Source organism: Cynocephalus volans, chromosome 1, assembly GCF_027409185.1.
Source record: "Cynocephalus volans isolate mCynVol1 chromosome 1, mCynVol1.pri, whole genome shotgun sequence".
NCBI classification, from domain to species: Eukaryota; Metazoa; Chordata; class Mammalia; order Dermoptera; family Cynocephalidae; genus Cynocephalus; species Cynocephalus volans.
The window spans coordinates 81,704,051-81,726,549 of record NC_084460.1 but is presented as its reverse complement, the minus strand read 5'-3'; the positions used below and the strand labels follow the sequence as shown (position 1 = coordinate 81,726,549).

The following is a 22,499-nucleotide window of genomic DNA, read 5'->3' as shown; positions in this document are numbered from 1 at the left end:
TCCTCCCCCGAGGTCCCGGCCGCCGGGTTGCGGGTTCCCACCGAACGTTGTTTCCTGAACTCGGCCACGGGAGCGTGTCGTGATTGGTTTGCTCTAGAAACGGGAAGAGACCTATTTGAGACTGGGACCACTTCCTGACGTGTGAGGCCGGAAGTTACCCGATACTCCGTAGTCCTGTGAAGTGCTGTCTCTGCACTGGTAGTAGGGAGAGCTGGAGGTGGGTCGGGAGACTGGCTGTTCAGAACCGCCGCAGCGAGGAGCTCGTTTCCATCGCGGCACCACGGCCCCCTCCTCAAGCCCCGAGCCCGGTGCGGCTGCTCGGGGGGCTCCTTCAGGCTCCTTGACGCCGCTCCAAGAGGCGCCTACCCAGGCATCGCCTGGGCCTCTAGCCAGAGGACTGGCTCCCGGCTTCAGCACTCCCAGCCGCAGTAAGAAGTGCCCTTGTCGTCCTGCGCCCTGCCCCCCTCCCTGAGCCACAGAGACCCTGGTCCAGAGCGACAGCCTTGGACCTGGGATTTCACGAATCCAAAACGCTCAGTCCCGGTCCCCCACAAACGGGGCTTTGCATCGTCTCCATGTCACCCACTGTCTCACACAAGGACAGCAGTCGGCAACGGCGACCAGGGACTTTTAACCACTCTCTGGATATGAAGAGCGGTCCTTTGCCGCCGGGCAGCTGGGATGACAATCATCCGGACCCGGTGGGCAGGGAAGGGGACCAGGAAGCTCTTCTGAGTGATACCAGCACTGGTGACTTTTCCAAAGCCCCACGGAGCTTCCGGGCCGAAATAAGCAGCATTTTGCTGCTGCTCTTCCTTTATGTACTTCAGGGCATTCCGTTGGGCTTGGCGGGAAGCATCCCACTCATTTTGCAGAGCAGAAATGTTAGCTATACTGACCAAGCTTTCTTCAGTTTTGTTTTTTGGCCATTCAGTCTCAAATTGCTCTGGGCACCGTTGGTTGATGCGGTCTACTTTAAGAACTTCGGTCGTCGCAAATCTTGGCTTGTCCCTACGCAGTATGTACTAGGATTCTTCATGATCTATTTATCTACACAAGTAGACCGTATGCTAGGGAATACGGATGGCAGAGCACCCGATGTGGTTGCTCTCACTGTGACATTCTTTTTGTTTGAATTCCTGGCCGCCACTCAGGACATCGCTGTGGATGGTTGGGCGTTAACTATGTTATCCCGGGAAAATGTGGGTTATGCTTCTACATGCAATTCGGTGGGCCAGACAGCGGGCTACTTTTTGGGCAATGTTTTGTTTTTGGCCCTTGAATCTGCAGACTTTTGTAACAAATATTTGCGGTTTCAGCCTCAACCCGGGGGAATCATTACTCTTTCAGGTAGTATATTTAATCTATTATGCTGTTGGGCTTTTTTTATGTTTACGAATCCTTTTGACAGAATGTGCGAAGTTGGAGGGAAGCACATTATTTAATTTACTGGAAATCGTTTTATAGTAGATAACCCGAGGCAAGTTTTCTTTTTGGTTGACGTGGGCTTCTTTGAAGTGTTATTAAAGCCAGAATGACTACATTAGAGCAGTCATAATTGATCAGTACTCCGCAGTGAAGAGGGAGAGGCAACCTATCAGATAACAAAACTGAGTCAAGGAATCCTTCGGCACTTGCTTAATATAGAGATGCACATTTTTAAAAAATCTGGCTCACGTGGTTCACATTTTTCTTTTTGTCTTTTGTCAGATTGAGATTTCTAGCTCCATGCTTTTTGATCCATTTCTACCCCTACTCTTATGCCAAGAGTCCTCATAGCCTTCTGGTGAATGGAACAGGGTTAATTTATTCAAACTTGTAGAGTCAGCTAAGTGACAAGATCCTAAGGCCCTCCTTTGCATAAGGTGGAGTCCTGCTCACAAGAAGTGGGGGAGATGAACATTTTAGGGGATCTCAGAGTTGCCAGCCATTAACTGCTTGAGGGAGTTAGGCTTCACATTACAAAAAACATTTGACTTTGCTCTTAATGATAACATTCCATCAGTAGGAGAAGTGGCATTTCAGAATGCACAACACCAGCTGAAAATGCACTGAGGCAGGAAAATACAAAAAGGTACAGGACATTGCCTATAATGCTCAAAGTGCTTGAAGCACTAATTGTGGAACTGGGTTTAGGAAATGGTGCTGAAAGAAAGGTTGTGACCAAATTACTATGATTTCCTTTAATTGCTATGGGAAGGAAATTAAAACTCATCCTGTAAGAAATTGGGGCAAGTTCTACAAAATTTCCCTTTTTCTCTGCATGAGTTAAATACATGTAAGGTTTTCTGAGGGCTTTTTTTGTTTAGTTTTAACTTTCCTAACAACTGGGAAACAAAAGTGAAATGGCCAAAATCAGGAATAACAACATTAGGGACATTGTAGAATTCTTCATTCTGTGAGTGATAATGAATTTAGGTGATTCTGTTTTGAAATTTAAGCAGCTAAACTTCCTCTCAGCTTCTGTACTGTCTTGGAGATTCCCAGCAGGGTAAATGTTAGGGAGATGTGTGTGGTGAGGGAAGTTATATGGCAGGAAGGGAGGGGGGTGGCAGTGACAACTGTACTATCCATCTCCTGGAATTTTAGACATCCTCATACATGCCTAACACTTGTCTACCTCCTCAAACTACTAGTGAACCACTATTACTAATGAAATGATGGTTATACTTTTCTTCTTTTTGTTCAGGTCAAAAAATAGCTGACTGATATTGCCATGCACTTCAGCAGATTTGTCTCTGAATGTTTTGGGTTTCCACTCCTGCTTCTCTGCAGATAATTCTCTGCCTAGAAACACTTTGTGAATACGTACTGTTGGCAGCTGGTTACTTTTTATGTGTCTGCTTTTCATTTTGTCCTGGAACTGCTATTCATATCACCAAGGAGGATAAATGAGATGATGTGTTACTTAGGATGGGAAAGTTTCCAAGAAATTAAGATCTAAGAGGCTATGGAAACTAAATTAGGTAAATTAGAGCTTTCTCTTAACTGTAATATGAGTGATTGATAAAACATCATTCCAAAGAACACCATTATGAGGTATTATAATTACATTTATATGCCCTTACCCACAACTGTTCCCCTATGGATCAAAATTATGCCACTGGATTTTTATTTAGACTGATTTGTTATTTTGATCAGTTGTTTTTTCTGTGGAATTTGAACTTTGTTCTCCAGGAAACTAAAAATAGCTTAATTTTTTATGTGACTTTTCATATCTGTAATGGACTGCTGTTTGGGGGTCAAATATTTTAGCTGAGAGTTAAAGAGTTCCTGAGTTTTCACTCTCCTTCTGCACACATCACATTTATAGCCCTGTACTTTCTGGAACTTGGTATAACTGAAATAAACCACTGGTTTCAAGGAATTTAAAGAGCACAGAAAGAATCATGTGAAGGAAATACTGTTGCTTAAGGTAATTGAAGAGGAGCTAAACACCAAGGCAATCTTTAAAACTCAGTATGAAAATGAGGAATAATTATTTTTAAAGATTTTAAAATATGTTCTGTGATGGACACTGTTTTGAGTGTTACAGATAAGTGGAGATGAATATATTGAGAAAGAACAGTTTTAGGTATTTAGAAATCAGTAATCGAAATAGTAAAAGTAGAACAGGAAGGATGGGATGAGACTAGAATCCATTAGAAACAGAACCTTGATCATGCTGAGGTTGGCTTTTTGGTACCTTCAGGTATTCAGGATACTGGTGAACTCAGAAGTAGACTTTTTCTGTTTTCGACCTCTTTATTTTTCAAGGATCTCTAGTAGCAAAGAGAGACCTTTTAAGCTGCAAGAAATGATGAAAGTAACCCAGAAGGCCATAAAGATTAGAATACAAAGTTTTATTACTTGAAAATATCATATATTTCTACTTCTTCATTCTTATAGATGAGGTAACTGAGGTCAAATGAAGGTCAAACTTCTACTAGTTAGAAGAAGTAAAACCTACAGCTTTGTTGAAGTGCTAATTGGGTTTTTCTGCCAGAGAAAAGTAGCACGGTGACTGCTGATGCCTAAAAAACATCAGCCCACTCCTGGAATGCCTGATTCCCAGAAGTGACAAACTGAAGTTTTTTTTCTGTTCTTTTAATTTTTTAATTGACCCGTGCCATTCATTTACTCAGCATTGAATGCCTATTTGGTGCTAGCCATGTGATAGGTGTTATGATTTAAGTAATAAGACCTGGAAATTCCCTGCTCCCAAGGAACTTATAGTCTATAATAGAGATTTACAAACCAAAACAATGAAGTGGGTAGATGGATAATGTAAACAACTGAACTGTGTAGGTGCAAGACTGTAGGAATTGGAGGGGACAGTGATGACCTGAGAAATCCATGCCCCTCTAAAGTCAAGGAGCTTCAACTCCAATAAGTTGTCTTGTGGCAATAGGATACCAGGATTGCTGGATCTTATAAGTATTCAAGAGAAGCTGGAGATTCCTCTTTTGTTTATTTCCTAACATTAAAAACACTTATTAGGTTCATATAAAATATGTCTTTTGGCCAGATCCAGCCTGTGAACTGGTCATTAAGACCCTCTCCTCTAGAAGTAGCAGTAATAATAATGATTAGAGAAAGTAATTGGGATAAGGAGCAAGCATATTTGGATTTGGGGGCAGGGAGAACAGTCTGACCACCAGAGAAGAGAGCTACAGATATTAGAGCTTATAAATCAGTTTGTTTATAGATAGGCATACCTTTATAGGAGTCAGAGAAAAAGGAAATATTGCTTTGAAAAAACTGATGCTTTAAGTATGAATCTGATCAAACTTGTGTAATAAAAACATTAATTCCTACTTAGTGATAAATTTCTGTCTTGTTTTCAGAAGAGGCACTCATTAACATTTTATGTGACTAGAAATTCTTTTTAGAGTTTGGGCAGGACTGATTGACCCATTTCTAGATAGACCAGTTATTCTTATGTAGGCTATGATACATTCTTTAGCATCCATATCTAGGTTTCAGACATTAACATTACATTCTCAAAAAAACAAAACTATAGAGGTGGAGAACAGATTGGAAGTTGCTAGGGGTTGTGGGTAGTGAGATATAAATGAATTGCAGGAGGGAGTTTTGTGGGGAGTGATAAAACTCTTCTGTATCTTGATTATATTGGTAGTGATTTAAAATGCATTAAAATTCATACAACCGTACACCAAAAAAATTCAGTTTCACCATATAACAATTTAAAAGTAAAATTTATAAAAAATTTTTTTAAAAACCTAATTCATTACCTTAAAAGCGAATCTCCGGACAAATATGATTCAAAGTATATGATGTAAAACCCTTGAGTTTAGCTACCCTTTTGCCTTAAATGGAATAAGTTAATAAGTCTGGTGGATCTTATATATCAATATAGAAAATTGGAGCAAATTTGAACTTAATTTTTAAGTGTCAGGGCCCCAGTAGTAAAGTGAGGTAAATGGGAAACTACTGGGACTAGTAGATTCAGGGGAATTAGATAAATGCCTTTTTTCTTTCTAAAAACAAAACAAAAAAAGAAATGTGCTTTCTTTGTCAAGTAAGGAACTGTGGAAGTGCTTTTATGTGGAAAGTCAATTTACAAAATACACCATACACTTAAAAATTATTTTTGATTTTATTGGGCATATATCTTATTCTGAATTGCACTTCTAACTTTGTTGAGATTTATTTAGAGGCCAGTTGAATGTGGGTACTTCAAAAAGTTCATGGAAAAATAGAATTGAAAGATAATATGAATCTTTTCACTAACTTCTGGAAGTACCCTTGTATTAGCTTTTACTATGTAAAGTTATCAGTGGGATAATCATAGAGCTTCACTGATGATAAGTAGTTTCATTTCAAGTATGTTTCTAAAATCTATGATGTGAGAAAGCAGAACAGACTTATAGAGTACCTGAAACCTATCCTAATTGCCAATTCTGTTCCTAGAGAATTAAAAATAAAAATATAAAATTCCTGATTTCACCTGCTCTTTTAGACACAATTGTAGATAAATCTTGCGTTTTATACATGTTCTTTAATTTTATTCTTTATTTTCACTGTTGAGCACTCTGTCACTGTGGCTGAAGTACAGTGGTCATCACCTACAGAATAGGTGATTCCAACATGCCTAAAGATTTCTGACTTTTTTGATTTTCTTGTAGTACTATCTTCTGTTTCAGGGCTACATTTTTTATTCTAGCACAATTTTAGAACTTTTGCATTTTTAAATTTCTCTTTAATTTATTTGAACTTTTTATTTAAAATGGTTATAGATTAACAGGAGATTGCAAGGAAATGTTGTGAAGTCCCGTGTACCCTTCTTCCAGCCTCTCATTGTCAACATCTTATATAACTATAGTATAATATCAAAACCAAAAAATTGATGCAGGTATAATCCATATAGCTTATTCAGATTTCACCAGTTATACATGTACGTGTGTGTGTGTGTGTGTGTGTGTGTGTGTGTGTGTGTGTGTGTGGTTCAATGTAATTTCATCACGTGTATCTTTTCATTACCAGCACCACAATCAAGGGTACTCAACTGTACCATTACTATAAGATTCCTTTGTGTTGCCACTATAGCTATACCTATCTCTTCCTCTCCATCCCTAAACAGCTACTCACCTATTTTCCATCCTTATAATTATGTTATTTCAGAAATGTTACATAAATGGAATAATGCAGTATATATCTTTGAAGATTGCCTTTTTTCACTCAGCATAATATAAATTATGATAATGTATTGGAATAATTATATGAATACTACTATACAAAGAAGTTGGAATTTGCTGAAATGCACCTTGTGGCTTGTACCTTGCATCTTCATGTGATAGTTTGGAATGTTCATTGTCAACCGTTTTATAAAAGTCTGAATTCAGCTTAAAAAAGGAGATATGAGGGTGTCTGGATATAGGTTGTACAAAAGTTGAATGCAGGAACCTCCTATCATCCCATCAGGATGGAAATATGTCATATGTGTTTAATTAAAAGGAACTTTGTGCCTTGCCAGAACGTATTAAAAAAATAAAAAGAGTAGTTCACTTCCATCTATTCAGTGATATAAGCCCCAGAATTAGTGTGAGATGGGAGTACTGAATCTGTTGGCTTCTTATCGTCAGTCTTGTGTGTTGGGCTAAGTTTGAGCCTAGTGTTTGGGGGCAGCCATGACCCTTAATAATAACAAGCCAGCTTCTTCATCTGGTGCTTGATTGAAGGAACAGCAGTCTTTTCTACCCCTGGAGGAAAACTTGACATTATTGGAGTTCATGAAATGGTATGTGATCTCAAACGTGACACCTTCCTAAGGGGATAGAAAAAATAAGGAATTAGGAAGATTTCAAAATTAACTTCATATTTACTCTATTTTTGCATTATATGCTGTTTTTTAAAAACCTAATCCCCAAATAAGATATGACTACAATGCATAATCAAAACAGAATTTTCTGGGAGTTTCAACAGCTTGGATATTTTGAGCAAATGTTTAAGGGAGAAATCTGTGGAATAGAACAAAAGTCTGTTTCTGCTAACAATCAGCTGGTGACCCAGGGCCAGACACATAATATTACTGTTGTAGTTTCCTTCTCTGAAAGCAAAAGCCTAGGAGGGCCGGCCCGTGGCTCACTCGGAAGAGTGTGGTGCTGAAAGCAAAAGCCTAGGACTAAATGGTGGGTGTCTAAAGTCCCTTCATGCTCTAACTTGTGAAGTAAAAGTACTGTGCCAAAAACAAGAAAGTGAAAGGAAGGCCTGATAGTTATTTAGAACAGAAAATGTAACAATTTGTTTTCCCTGCCATTGACTTCTAAAGGATTAAAGTTAATTTCCAAACTGTGAGAGAGAGCTAGAGGGAGAGAGAATCTGACCTGAGCCCTGGATGATTGTATCAGGCAGTGCTTCTTAATGTTTGGTTATTTTTTTTTTTACCTCTTCCTATGGTGGAAGAAAGTGAACCTCCAACATAAAAGGGTTTGAATGCCCAGACGAAAGCCTTTAAAGCTTGATTTTTTTGGAAGTCTAATATTTTATCTTTAAAATTTTGGGAAATTTTGCCTTCTTTACCATGTATTTATTCTCATTTAAATTGAGTAAAGTGAATTCTTGAAGAAGTTGCACTAAGTTTGTTTATCTTATTGGTTTGCGAACCATTGGCGTATCACCATGGGGGAAATGGAGGGGGAAATGGAGAATACAAGTAGCCAGTTTTAAAAAGTATGGTCAGGTGTCTATGTTCCAGACCTCATGGTTGGAGCTAAAATATGTTGAACCTTTTTTCTCAGGTATGTCTAGTTGATAGAATAGAGAGTCAACTTGCTGTGGATGTATCTGAATATCTGGATAATATAGTAGAAAACATTCTTGCTTAGAACCAGAACTGAGTTTGAATCTCACTTCTGGCACTTTCTCTCTTGTGATCATGTTTCATTGTATGTAAAGTAGGAATAATAATGCCTATTTTAGAGAGTGATTTGAGATTATGAAATGTTCTTTGTTTTTGCATGGGCTTATAATAGGCCATAACCAGCACTCAGGTGCTGGCTATTATATCTTTATTGGTTACTGGTGAATTGTTACATGCTCTTAATTTCTGTATTCATGGAGCACTGGACAATTTCTTGTAGCCACTTCAGAATATTTAGTCTGTTTTTTAGGTCTTTGCTCAAAAATCATGTTTCTGAAACTTAAACATTGGCATTTACATCTTGATTATACATTTATATATCATAACGCTGTTTGTAATGCTCAAATCAGGATAATTAGTGTATTCAACATTATACAGTGTAAGCATTTTTCCAGGCCCATTACCAATTCCTCCCAAACCCTCTCTCCTTCCCCCTTTCCCACCTCTGGTCACCTCAGTTCTGTTCTCACCTTTTGAAAGTTCAACATGTTATTGTGATTATTTTGTATCTTTCTTTCTTTCTTTTATTTATTTTTTTAGCTCCACTTAGGAGTGAGGACATGCGTTATCTCTCTTTCTGTTCCTGGCTTATTTACTTAACATAATTTTTGTTAATTTCATCCATGTTACTGCAAATGGCAGAATTTCATTCTTTTTTATGACAGAGTAGTATTCTATTGTGTAAATATACCACATTTTCCTTATCTAATCATCCAGTGATGGACATTTAGGTTCGTTCCAACTGTTGGCTATTGTAAATAGAGCTGTGATAAACATAGGAGTGCATATATCCCTTAGACATGATGATTTCCATTCCTTTGATTATATACCCAGTAGTGGGATTGCTGGGTCATATGGCAGTTCTATCTGTAGTTATTTGGGGAAGCTCCATACCATTTTCCATAATGGCTGCACCAATTTAAGTTCCACCAACAGTGTAGGAGGGTTCCCCTTTCTCCACATCCTCACCATCATTTGTTATTCTCTGTCCTTTTGGTAATAGCCAATCTAACTGGGGCGAGATGATATCTCAATGTGGTTTTCATTTGCATTTTCCTGATGCTTAGTGATGATGAACATTTTTTCATGCGTCTGTTGGTCATTTATATGTCTTCATTTGAGAAATGCCTCCCATGTGTCTTATCCATTTAATTTTGTAGTGGCAAAACTAAACAGCACTGTAGTGGTTAATGAGATATAGGTTTTGATATTAGTTGTATAAGGCGCCAATCACAATTTATCACTGACTTGGAATGTAACTTCGGGCAATTTAACCTCTGTATAAGCCTCAGTTTCTTCATGTGTAAATTGGGGCTAGTGATAACATAACCTATTGGGGTGTCACAGTAAAGGAGATGATATGGGTAAGATGCTTAGCACATTTATGGCACATGATGTGCAACTCAATAATGATGCCTCTATTATTACTGTTATTTTTTGCTGTTAAGCTGAATCTTCCAGGCCATTATTCACTCCCACCACTAAATTTGTTTTTGTAATAACAAATGGGCCAGTTATCTTTCACTGCAAAAACCCAAACAATATTCTTCATGTGTAGCCATTCTGCACCCATGAGTAAGGAAATTGCTTCTATATCACAGTATTTAAAAGAAAAGTTCATTCTTAAGCATTAAAAACATTAGAAAGTTTAAAAATAAAAGGTGGAAAATCTAATGAAAATAGTTGTCTGTTTGTTGTCTAAGCTGTCCTAATTTAATAAAGAACTGAAATGGCTTGGGTACATAAAGAAGTGTAGCTTGTGGATCTTATGGGATACGAAAAATCATCTCCTGCCCCTAGCACTTTGCTTGAATAAGAAGATGTGACAGGCTTTTCTTTCATTCAGCTCAATTGTACACTAAATGTCTATAAGCCTTTTTTTCTTGTTAAGTATCACTTTCTATTTGGATATGTATAATGTATGTTTAACACAGTCAGGACTGTTTTGTTCATCTGCTGTGCCTTGTATGGTGCCTGGGACATAATAGGCACCTAAATGTTGGTTTTCTTTTTTATAACAGATTTTAGTTGAGGAGAAGCTGTATACAGAATTATTTAGTATCAATGAACTTATGTCATTTCAAAAGTTAACAATAAATTTAAAACATTCTTAATTTCAGATTTCCTTTTTTTCTGGGGAACTGTATTTTTAATAACAACGACATTAGTTGCCCTTCTGAAAAAAGAAAACAAAGAAGTATCAGTAGTAAAAGAAGAAACACAAGGAATCACAGATACTTACAAGCTTCTTTTTGCCATTATAAAAATGCCAGCAGTTCTGACATTTTGCCTTCTAATTCTAACTGCAAAGGTAAGAAATTTATAAAGCAAATTTACCATTCTGTTATAATTACCAATATCATGGAATACTTTCAATGCCTTTTCATATCACAAGTCTCTTTCCACTACCATTAGAATTTAACAATGAAAAACAATATTTTCTGTTTACTAAATGTATTTTAAGGGGCTGATAGGTTATTTCACTCAGTTAGATCATGGTGCTGATAACACCAAGGTCAAGGGTTTGGATTTTCAAACTGGCTAGCCACATACACACACAAAAATGTATTTAAAAAAGTGTGGTGATGTCAACTATAATTTTGAAGTAAGCTAAATGTCTTGCAATCTTGAAAAGAATTATGTCAATTTGAAGAACTGCTAATAAATGTGAAATTTTGTTTAATTAATGATATTAATGTGCGGAATGGAAATGAGTGCCTTGAAAAAATAATAGCTCTCTACAGTTATAATGAGTATACATTTAATGTTGGGGTAGTAAAGTTATTTATTTAGAATGTAGTTTACAAAGATATGGAAGTATATTAGTATTAGTAGTCTATTTAAAAATCCATTGAATTATTTTTTTAAACGCTGAAGAAAAATATGCCATAAAACAAAGGGGATTGCTGGTACTTTTTCTGTGTTTGGATGTTCCATGGGCTGGCCATTTAGCTCAGTTGGTTAGAACACAGTATTGTAACAGCAGGCTCAAGGATTTGGATCCCTGTACTGGCCAGCCGCCAAAAAAAAAAAGAGATATTCCAATTATAGTTCTAAAACATTTTTAAGACATTATGCTAGAATAAAGGTAAGTATATTTTGTTACAGTGAGCTATTTCTAATGTTAGTGCAATATTCCTAAAATCTAGAATCTTACAGGATTTTCATTTTATTTATTTAAACTTATCTACATAAACTATTTATAGCTACCTTTTGACATCCCTGAAGGAAACATTAGAATCACGTTGTTTTCATTTTGAATACTGAGTTTTTCTTTATCTTTAATGATAAGAAGGGAAAGTTCAGAAAATGCTGAAAAGTTCAAGCAAGATAATATTATCATGAAATTATATCTTTTAGAAATAAACAGTGATATTTTTGGTACATTTCCCTCAAGCTTCCTTTTCTTCCCTATGTATATATATATATGTGTGTGTGTGCTTATATGTGTATATACATATACTTTGTGTGTATATATATTTACACATACACTTTAAAAATGGAATTAGATCAAACTGTATATAATTTTTATCTTTTATTATTCCAAACATATTCCTGTATCTTTAAATAATATTTGAAAGCACACTTTTTAATAGCTACATAATAATCATAGTGTGTAAATTTGCCACAATCTACTCAGTCATTTTTCTGTTGTGTATATAATTTGCTCATGTTTTTTAATTATAAATATGCACTAGTGAACATTTTTGCACATAAGTCTTTCTTTAATGTTCTGAGTATTTCCTTCCAATATATTCTTAAATGGACAATTAGTGGATCAGTGAATGTGATTGCTAAATTGCTTTTCTGTAGACTATACTGATTTATACTGTCTGCAGCAATGTATAAGGAGGTGCTTCAACAGTCCATAATCCTGTGTTGTCTTTAAAGTAAACCTCCCCAAAAGCACCACCTTTCTCTACCAGGTTTTAATACTATAAATTAATTTTCCTTGCTTTTGAGTTTTATATAAGTGGACGACTATACAATATGTATTTTTATGTCTGGTGCTTGTATTCTTTAGCTCAACAATATATTTGTGCAATTTATCCATATTGATATTTAATAGCAATAGTTTGTTCATCTCGTTGCTATATAATATTCCATTGTGTGAAAATGCTACAATTTATTTACCTGTCAACAGATGTTCAGAGCTATTAGGAATAGTGCTTCTACGAACATTCATGTACATGACTTTTGGTGACCATAGGTGCACATTTCTGATGGTTAAATAGGTAGGAGTTATAGGAAATGCATAGTATATGCTGCCAAAGAGTTTTCCAAAGTGGTTGTTCCAATTTTCCCTATCACCAGCTGTGTAGGAGAGTTTTAATTGTTGTACATCCTTGAAAACACATTAATCAACTTTATCATTTTAGCCTTTCTGGTGGAGGTGTAGTGGCATCTTGTTAGGGTTATAATTTGTGTAACTCATAACTAAACAAGTTGAGCATCTTTTCATATGGTTATTGGCCATTTGAATATCCAGAGTTGCCTTTTGCTTTAAATTTGTAAAGTTTTTGTTTTTTATATATTCTGGATATGAGTTAGATATGTGTATTACATACACATATTTAGTTAGATATGTTTATTACAAATATCTACCACTATACAACTTTTAGCAAAGAGTAAATGTTGAAGTCAGTTTGTATATCTCATTTTTACAGAGAGAATGGATAAAATGTAAGTGAAATATTTTTGACTTAATTTTTCTATGGTGAAATATACTCTTTGGCTCCATTCCAAGAAATTAAAGCATACACTATTTATAATTCCTTTTTTAAAAAACATTTATGTTGGGCTGGTCAGTTAACTCACTTGGTTAGAGCATGGTGCTGATAACCCCAAGGTCAAGGATTCAGATCCCAATACTGGCCAGCTGCCAAAAAAAAAAAAAAACCAAAAAAAAAAAAAAAGTATTTATGTGATATAATTTCACACTTATTGAAAATTTACTAGTAGAAAGAACTCCTGTAATTTATCCAGATTCTCTAATTGTTAACATTTAACTCTACTTTCTTTATTCTGTAGATTTGCTCTTTCTGTATATATCTATTACATATTTTGTCTAAAGTATTTGAGAGCAATTTGTACCTATCATGCACCTTTATCCATTAATACCTTAAGTATGTATTTATGTATCTTCTAAGAACAAGACTTTCTGTTACAGAACCACAACTCAATAAAAAATCAGGAAATTTAAAACTGATACAATGTTATCTCATCACAGTCCACATCCGTATTTTACCAGTTGTTGCAATAATAGCCTTTATAACTTTATTTTTTTCTGGTCAGGGGTCCAATCCAGGATCATACATTGCATTTAGTTGGTATGAGCCTTTCTTTGTCTTCATAACCTTGACCTTTTTGAATACAGGCCTATTCTGTAGAATGACCTTCCATTTAGGTTTGTCCCTTGTTCATGTTTGGTTGGGTTCAGGTTACACATATAAGGTAGGAATATCACAGATATAATATTTTGATGTCTTCAGGGAATTATATCAGGAGTTACGTCATATCTCTTTATCCCCTTAACTATTGTTTTTAACTTTGTTACTTTGTTAATTCATTGTAAAGTTAGTATTTTTCCTTTTGTAATTAAAAATTAATGGGGAGAAGGGTTGGGGTGAGTGTGGTGCTGGCAACACCAAGGTCAAGGCTTTGGATCCATGTACAGGCCAGCTGCCAAAAAAACAAAGAAAACTAATGGGGAGATACTTTGAGACTATTTAAATATCTTATTTTGCTTTAAACTTTTACCCACTACTTTTAGCGTCCTGACATTTTTTGTTGTTTTTAAGAAACAATCTAACTATACTTTTTCTTCCCCCTCATTTCATTAATCCTCTCAAATGTAATGTTTTCTCAGAATTACTTTTAAAACATTAGATGACTTTAGGAAATTTTATTATAGTCAATCAGAAATCATCAAAAATGTATATGTATGGTAGTGATACTTCATTTTAACCAGATTAATTTGGGGTCAATTGAAGGCTTTTCTCAGAAACTTAAAATTTTGGATTTTTGACACTGTTTATTTTAACAGATTGGACTTTTATGAAGTTGAAGCGTAGTTGTAATTAGAGCCATTCACAGTTCTTACAAGTTGGATTTTTCATTGTTTCCACTAATTACTGTTAGTAAGCCATAGGGGGCAAAGTGTGCCTTCTATAGCTTGGTTGTTGTGCCAGATATAATAATATGATACTTATAACTGTCATGGGTCAATAATGATATTGAGATTCTTGAAAAACTTAAATATGCTTGGAAGAAAATATTTCGTAAGTCACAAATTAAAATACTTTTTTGTTTTTAATTGCAGATTGGTTTTTCAGCAGCAGATGCAGTAACAGGACTGAAATTGATAGAAGAGGGAGTACCCAAAGAACACTTAGCCTTATTGGCAGTTCCAATGGTTCCTTTGCAGATAATATTGCCTCTGATTATCAGCAAATACACTGCAGGTCCCCAGCCACTAAACATATTTTACAAAGCCATGCCCTACAGGTAAAAACAAAATTAAACATTACTAAATAAGAAAGGTTAAAATAGGAACATTCATCAGTTTCACTAATATCTCAGTGTAGAAAAAGGCTTGAAAATCATCTTTAATTTCAGTATCATTTATATGCACTTTTATCTCTTTTTAACCTCTTAACAGGTTTTAGATACAGGCTTCTTTTATATAGCAGGCACATAGATTTCTGTTTTTATTGTTGTTCTTTAACCTAAGATGGAAGTCAATTCAACATTCCTTTCTTTTTCTATAGATTATTGCTTGGATTAGAATATGCCCTACTGGTTTGGTGGACTCCTAAAGTAGAACATCAAGGGGGATTCCCTATATACTACTATATTATAGTGCTTCTGAGTTATGCATTACATCAGGTAAGCTTGCCATGGTTTTCTTAGGAAGTAAACTGTTCTGTGTAAAATAAGGAAAAAAATTTCTACAGTTGCCTTAAAATAATAATAATAAATTTTGAGATTTAAGCATGAATCTGACACTGAGGAAATTATTTGATGATGAACTTTAAACCTTGTGGCTTTTTGATTTAATGAGTTCTCTTCACGGAAAGAAGTTTCCTTACTCACTCATTCATTTTTTTTTTTTTTTTCCCAATTCATTTAACAAGTGTCTTGTTACATTTCAGAATTGATTCCAAAGCCATTCTACTCTTTCTAAGTATTCCTCAGCCTGTCTTAGATTTGGGTTCTTTCTTTCTTCAATTCCTAGTAGCTTTTCTTTCTGAAAGTATTGTGATGTGATAACAGCTACTGAATCAGAGATCCAAGGTTTCTGGCTTAGATTAGCTATTGGAAGTTACGACTTACTCTTCATAATTTTGGAAGCTGTGTATTAATTAAGCTGGTATTTCTTTCTTTGTTAAATATGTTTGTAATCTCTAAAAAAAGTGATCACCACTTTGCTCTAGCCTCACCTAAGCTGCTGTTGCAGAGGGATTCAAGTAAATGGCAGAGGCCCAGCAATAACCTTTGGGACTCAACTGTAATTATTGCTAATGCATATTTCAGAGTCACTTTGGATTTTTCTCTGGAACCTAGTCTAAACCCTTTAGAAATTATATTTACTAACTTCTTAGTTTTTAACTGAAACTTAAAAATATGGCTGCCAGGTAATCTCAATAGTGTTTTGCAGACAAATTATTTAGGAGAATTTTGTAGTGGCTCATGTTGGACCAAATGATATATTTGTAAAAATCATTGAGGCCAGGGTGTCAAAATTTTTTTTTTTTTTTTTTTTCTGTTTCAAACATACTTAATGCTAGGCACATAATAGAAGTTGAAAGAAGTGGTTTAGCTTAATCAGTGCTTCACGGTCTGTGTAGGTAAAGAAAAATTACGATGTCAGAGTCTAAAAATTATTTGTTTGGCTTTAGATTTCATTAGAGAATTTCTCAAAGTGTAGTCAGTGAAACTCAGACAACCAGATGGTTTATGGGAAAAAGGTACAAGGCTAAGTAAATTTCACAAGTGATACATGACATAACTCCTCTGTAAGTAGCACCATAATCATTCCTTTGATAAATATTAAATGAATACCTGTTCCATGCCAGAAACCATTCTGAGTACTGAAGTATAATTGAATAAATCATGCCAAAATCCCTGCCCACAAGGAGTTCATATACTAAAGATTTTCAGAAGGCCTACAGTTAAAAGAATCTTTTACATCTTGTGTAATTTAATGTCTTTCAGTCTTATTTAACTTTGAAACTTTTTTCTGTGAACACCGCATGGAAAAGTACTCAAAGGAATGCTATTTTGGAAACACAATTTGTTTCCCATACTCCAAAATTGAGGGTTAATTCTTGCCTCCTAAGTACTTTTTGTCTCTTAAGGAGGTTTTTCTCCTCAGTTTGTCAAATTTTTTTTCTGTATATATAGAATAAAAAATGTAATTTTATATTTTTGTTTGAATATTTCAGTGCTTACATATATAATGCATACATACATATAAATATGTATACACGTAATTCATGACATATATTTAGTTACAGTACAAATATGAGGTTTTGCGTTTTGCTATATGCATCCTTCATCTATCACTTTCTCTATTGAGACTTCCTGACTCCTCAGGGTAGAATCAGTCTTTCATTTATTTATGCTCCAGTAGCACGATGTGTACACTTTACTACATTTTATCATAATTACTTATTCCCTATTTTCCCAGCCTAGAATAAATTCTTCAAGGACACAAAGGGATTGTTTCTCATTCATCTTTGTATTGCCATGATCTTAAAGTCTGGCCTTTAGTAGGTGCTCGATAAGTGTTTGTTGAATTGAATTCAGTAAAGATTATGAAAATTAATTTTCAGGTTTATGATTTCATAGTTCTTAATTTAGACTATAACTTTATAGTTCTAGTCATACTGAAAATGTTTTACATTTTCCCTGTAGGTTACATTGTACAGCATGTATGTTTCTATAATGGCTTTCAATGCAAAGGTTAGTGACCCGCTTATTGGAGGAACATACATGACTCTCTTAAATACCGTGTCCAATCTGGGAGGAAACTGGCCTTCTACAGTAGCTCTTTGGTTGGTAGACCCCCTCACAGTGAAAGAATGTGTAGGAGCATCAAACCAGAATTGTCAAGCACCTGATGCTGTTGAGGTATGTTTTTATTTTAGATAACATTAAGCTAACATTAACATATTAATTTCCTTCTTTCACCTCTAGAAGTACTGTATCCTTTTTTAAAATCATATTTTCCCATAGTTTCTAGTGTAGAAATCTCTTTTTTTCCTATCATAACTGAGGATTATAACACATTCAAGTCAGGAAGACTAGTTCACTTTTAAAGTGCTTCTCAGCAAAGGAGGAGCAATCTCTTTCTCTCCCATCTTGAGTATCACTGTCCTACACAGTAGGCACTGAATAAATGCATAATTAATAACTAAGTTTTATAATGATAGAAAAGGAGAAATTCCTTTGGCTAGTTAACAATTATAGTTAAAACTGAATGTTGAGTGGGTTTTTTGGTAATTATTTAAAAGTAACACTAGTCTACTTCTAGAGTAGTTTCTTCACATTTCCAGATATGAAATGCTGCATTTTGAAAATGAGCATTATTTATAGCCAGAGCTGAAAATTGTTTTTAATCCTTTTAGTAGCATTAGAGAGATTGATACATTAACGTATTTTGCCATTGGAAGTGAGTGAAATGTGGAAATGTTTTAACAAAAATATATTTTGATTAATCCTTTTTTTTTTTTTTTTTGTCATTTTCGTGACCGGCACTCAGCCAGTGAGTGCACCGGCATTGCACCAGCCATTCCTATATAGGATCCGAACCCGCGGCGGGAGCGTTGCTGCGCTCCCAGCGCCGCACTCTCCCAAGTGTGCCACGGGCTCGGCCCTTGATTAATCCTTTAAATAACAAAGTAGAAACATGTTAATTGCTGAATACTTCCATTTTGAAATTGTGAAATATTTATTATAATTTTATTTTTACAGCTTTGCAAAAAACTTGGTGGTTCGTGTGTTACAGCACTGGATGGTTATTATGTGGAGTCCATTATTTGTGTTTTTATTGGATTTGGTTGGTGGTTCTTTCTTGGTCCAAAATTTAAAAAGTTACAGGATGAAGGATCATCTTCATGGAAGTGCAGAAGGAGCAATTAATGCATATACTACCTGACATTCTAGAAAGGTAACTAGTTTAGTTTTAATTCAGAGATCTATGATAATCAGTGAACAGGAGTATAAAATATTATTTTAAACAAGGAGTTTATTAATAAAAAATGCCAAATGATTGAAAAATACATTTTTCAATCTGTACATTTGATCATATTTTTCCTTGCCTTGCCCATGTATTTAAAGTTTACTTAAGGTCAGGAAATTGTTTCTAAAACAACTTTTCTGGCCTTGTTATTTGATTTATATCTTTTTAACTTACTGACCAAAGCATGTTTTAAGCTGCAATGCAGTAGTCATTGGTGGTAACCATGCAGTCAAGTATTGTTATCTACCTATAATTAAGCTGTATTTAAAATTTTTGTACAGTATATTAAATGGTAGAGAGCTTGATATTCAGGTACTAACTACAGATAGGCTGACCTTGTTGGCAGTTAAAACCTTATTTTGAATTGTAAATTGGTTAAATTTTATGTGGAATTTGCTGAAAAGAGAATGTAGACTACTGAAATGTCATTTTAGTTGTTTTTCTGACCATAACCACATTGAATCTGTTTTAAAAAGACTATTTTAAATGTATTTCCTAAAAAAAAATAAAAAATAAAAAATAAATGTATTTCCTGCTTTTGTAAGTATTAAAGATTTATAAGAAGATTATTCAAACTATTTTTTATAAAATGAAAGCTGTGATTTTTAATTTATTGATTTCCCCCATCCTACCTCCTTTTTTCTGGAAGATATTTTGATTCCTTGTTAACTTTTATTACCTTAAAGCTTACCTTTGGTTTTTGTCACAAGTGCTTCATCGCACACAGACAGCTAACAAAGGGATCAAATTTAGTACTGTATGTATGTTCATGGAAAAGTTTTGAAAATAAAAATTAAATTTTATTCTTCAAGTAGTGTTTTTTTGTTTTTTGTGACTGGCAAGGGGATTGAAACCCTTGGCTTGGTGTCGTCCGCACCACGCTCAGCCAGTGAGCACACCGGCCATCCCTATATAGGATCCGAACCTGCGGCCTCGGCGCTCCCAGCGCCACACTCTCCTGAGTGAGCCACAAGTAGTGTTTTTTTAATTACCAAGAGAAAGAAACAGAAAAGCTTTCTGATTAAAGTAAAATTTAAATGAGGAATATCATAATTTTAAAAACTAATATTTTAAAGAGAACAACAAAAGACATTTTATGCCTTTGACAAATTATGTGGTAGAAGGATGTTTTTTAATTAAGCACTTTACTGGTGGAAAACTCTCACAATCACTTTATGCCAAATCAGGTACTATATTTCCATTATTATAACACAACCTTCTGTTTATAAGCTATAGTTTCCAGTGGAAAATTGCTATTCTAGGAGAATTAAGCTTTTGAGTATTTTAGCAATTTTCAGCATATTATGTATACCCGGTAATAAGATTCTTTACATATTTTGTGTTATGAATTACTGACTCTTCAGATATTATATAAATCTTTCAAAAGTTAGAGAAAAAGAGGAATTAAGTTATGAGTCTTAATAATTTTATCTTTGTGGGAAAATATATACTAATTCCTGATTTTGTTAATTTTATAACATAGGTTCAATTTTAGAGTCGGGTATTTATAAGTAATGGAGGATAAAATGGGTGGGAGAAAATGGCACACAGCATATGAAGAAAGATGGGGCAGTGGCCTCTAGAACTCATGTATTGCCGTTGGAAAGCATGTGTTGGGCATTGATGTCAGATCCTGAAGAATCACCTGGAAAGATAACTGTCCTAGAGGCAAGGAGGCTACACCAAACAAGAGACTACAATACTCTGTCACAAGGTTTTCCATCATCATGTATTACAATCAAAATGTTTACTTGAATAAAGAAAAAACCCACATAACTCTCATATCTGAAATGTATTTTGACTTTTTAATTTTGGGATTAAGAAGCTCAGATTGCCATAATCTTATATTTCTTCCCATTCATAATATTACAAATTATATTTTCAAACATAATTTCAAGTCTGAACATCTTTAATGACTTGAAGTTTTACAACATATTTAAAGCCTTTAACAATAAAGTGAAAGCCATTAATTGCATTTGCTCTAAAAATGAACAAAAAACTGGGGCTGGTAAGTTAGCTCAGTTGGTTAGAGTGTGGCGCTAACAACACCAAAGTGAAGGGTTCAGACAACCGGATAGGCCAGATGCCAGAAAAAAAAAAAAAAGTATAAAAATGAACAAAAAATTATTTTGAATTGCAGTCATTGGTAATTTGAGTACGTTTTAATGCATACCAAAATTTAATTGATAATAGCTGTGTACAACTGTGTTGCACACATTGATCACTTATGACATTTAAAACTGATCTACCTGAATCTGAGTTCATAGTAAATAAGTAATACTAAAAAGTACTGCCCTATTTTTGTGTGTGAGTGTTTTTCTTGATTGATTGATCCTGATAAATTAAACTCTACCTTCAAGAATGGACATTAACTCCTCCAGTTAATGCATTATATATTCACTGGCTAGTATTAGATTGAACCTTTGTGTCTTGATGTCAGTATCTTCACATGCACATTGGTTGCAACATGTATACATTCAAGTTTGAAAAGTTCTTATAAGATTAGCTAAAATTAAAACCCCAGACTCTCCATTATAAATATTTTAATTTCACCTGATTAATCATAAAAAGTTTATTCAACAACTTAAATAGATTTCTCTAGAATTTTTTATACAAGTATTAAACCTTTGGAATCTAAATATACCATCTAAAGCTATTGTTGGATTTCATCCCTTTATTGCTAGGGTTTTTATCCTAAACAGATGTCAGTGTGCCCTGGAAACCCCTGAATTGCTTGCAAAATTCTGTATATGTAGTTTTTTGTTTTTCTGGACAGAGCTCTTGTTAAAATCTTGAAAGAGTTGTGATCCAAAAAAGTGTAAAATCCATGGCCTTGAATGTGGGCTGTGCTATATGAATCATAATCATAAATGTGAAATAATAGTTACAAAATTAATTGTTTAAAGCAACCTGAAAGCAATGTTAAAAGAAAAGTCTATTATGAAAACTGGAAAATCTCTGCATTTGTGTCATTGAATTTGAACCTTGAAGGAATTAGAGTAGGTAAGACATTACCAGTAGAAGAGAAACCATAAGAGTGAATTATATTCCACAAAAATCATATCAGAGTCAATTAACCCTTTTTTCTGTATGGATGACTTATTTTGCCTTGTTAACAGAAACCAAAGAAAGTGTGTTGTTTTGTATAAAATGGCTGAGATTATTTAATATTACAGATGACAAAATTTGTTTTTGTATTTTGAGGGATCATGTTTTTCCAAGTAGTTGAAAGAACAAGCAAAGCTATATAACACAAACCCTGCTAAAAATAAACAATTTGTTGGGAACATTCCATTTAAATTTCAAAAATGTATTTTATCTTAGTATTAGAGAAAGAAAATAAACTTATAAAAATAATTCCATTACAACTAAGATTAATATGTTTAATAACTATTTTAGTTACAGAAGGAAAGGTGATATTGTACATTGTAACTGCTGTGACTTTTTAACTAATGTCTTTGGTTGATAGCAAGGCATAATTATTTTATTTTCTCTTAGACGTTTTAAAATACTTATTATAGACCATGTACTTTTTCACTTCATCTTATATCTGCCTGATTTGACAGTGCCAAATTTTTAATGTAATCACCTTTAGTTTGGGACTGAGAGCCCTTCCATTTCCTACCAGGCAGAACTGCTATTAGAGAGTTCATTTTACTTTTTACTCCCCTAACTTAAGGTAAAATGGTCATGGACAGCTGATTTTCCTTCCTGGATTTCCATTTTGGTGGAGAGAGGTCCCACATCAGAGCAGACTAATTTAATGTACAGGAGTCATGCTTTTTCCTTAAATGAATAGAAACTTTTATTTGACTATTGGATTACAAAGATTGCTTTTAAGGAGGGTTATTTGTTTTATTGGGGGTGGAGTGGACATTTTGTAGGAGAAAC

General features: G+C 34.6%; 1 protein-coding gene across 1 annotated transcript; it reads left to right on the top strand.

The window, feature by feature from the left end:
• The first annotated feature begins 193 nt into the window (after positions 1–193).
• SLC33A1 (solute carrier family 33 member 1) lies at positions 194–21,890 on the top strand. The gene is made up of 7 exons (XM_063099293.1): positions 194–1,350; positions 10,483–10,673; positions 14,685–14,869; positions 15,133–15,250; positions 17,282–17,497; positions 18,341–18,536; positions 20,092–21,890. Exons 1-6 carry the CDS (start codon positions 576–578, stop codon positions 18,506–18,508), a joined length of 1,653 nt encoding a protein of 550 aa, XP_062955363.1. The 5' UTR covers positions 194–575; the 3' UTR covers positions 18,509–18,536; positions 20,092–21,890.
• The last annotated feature ends 609 nt before the right edge of the window (positions 21,891–22,499 follow it).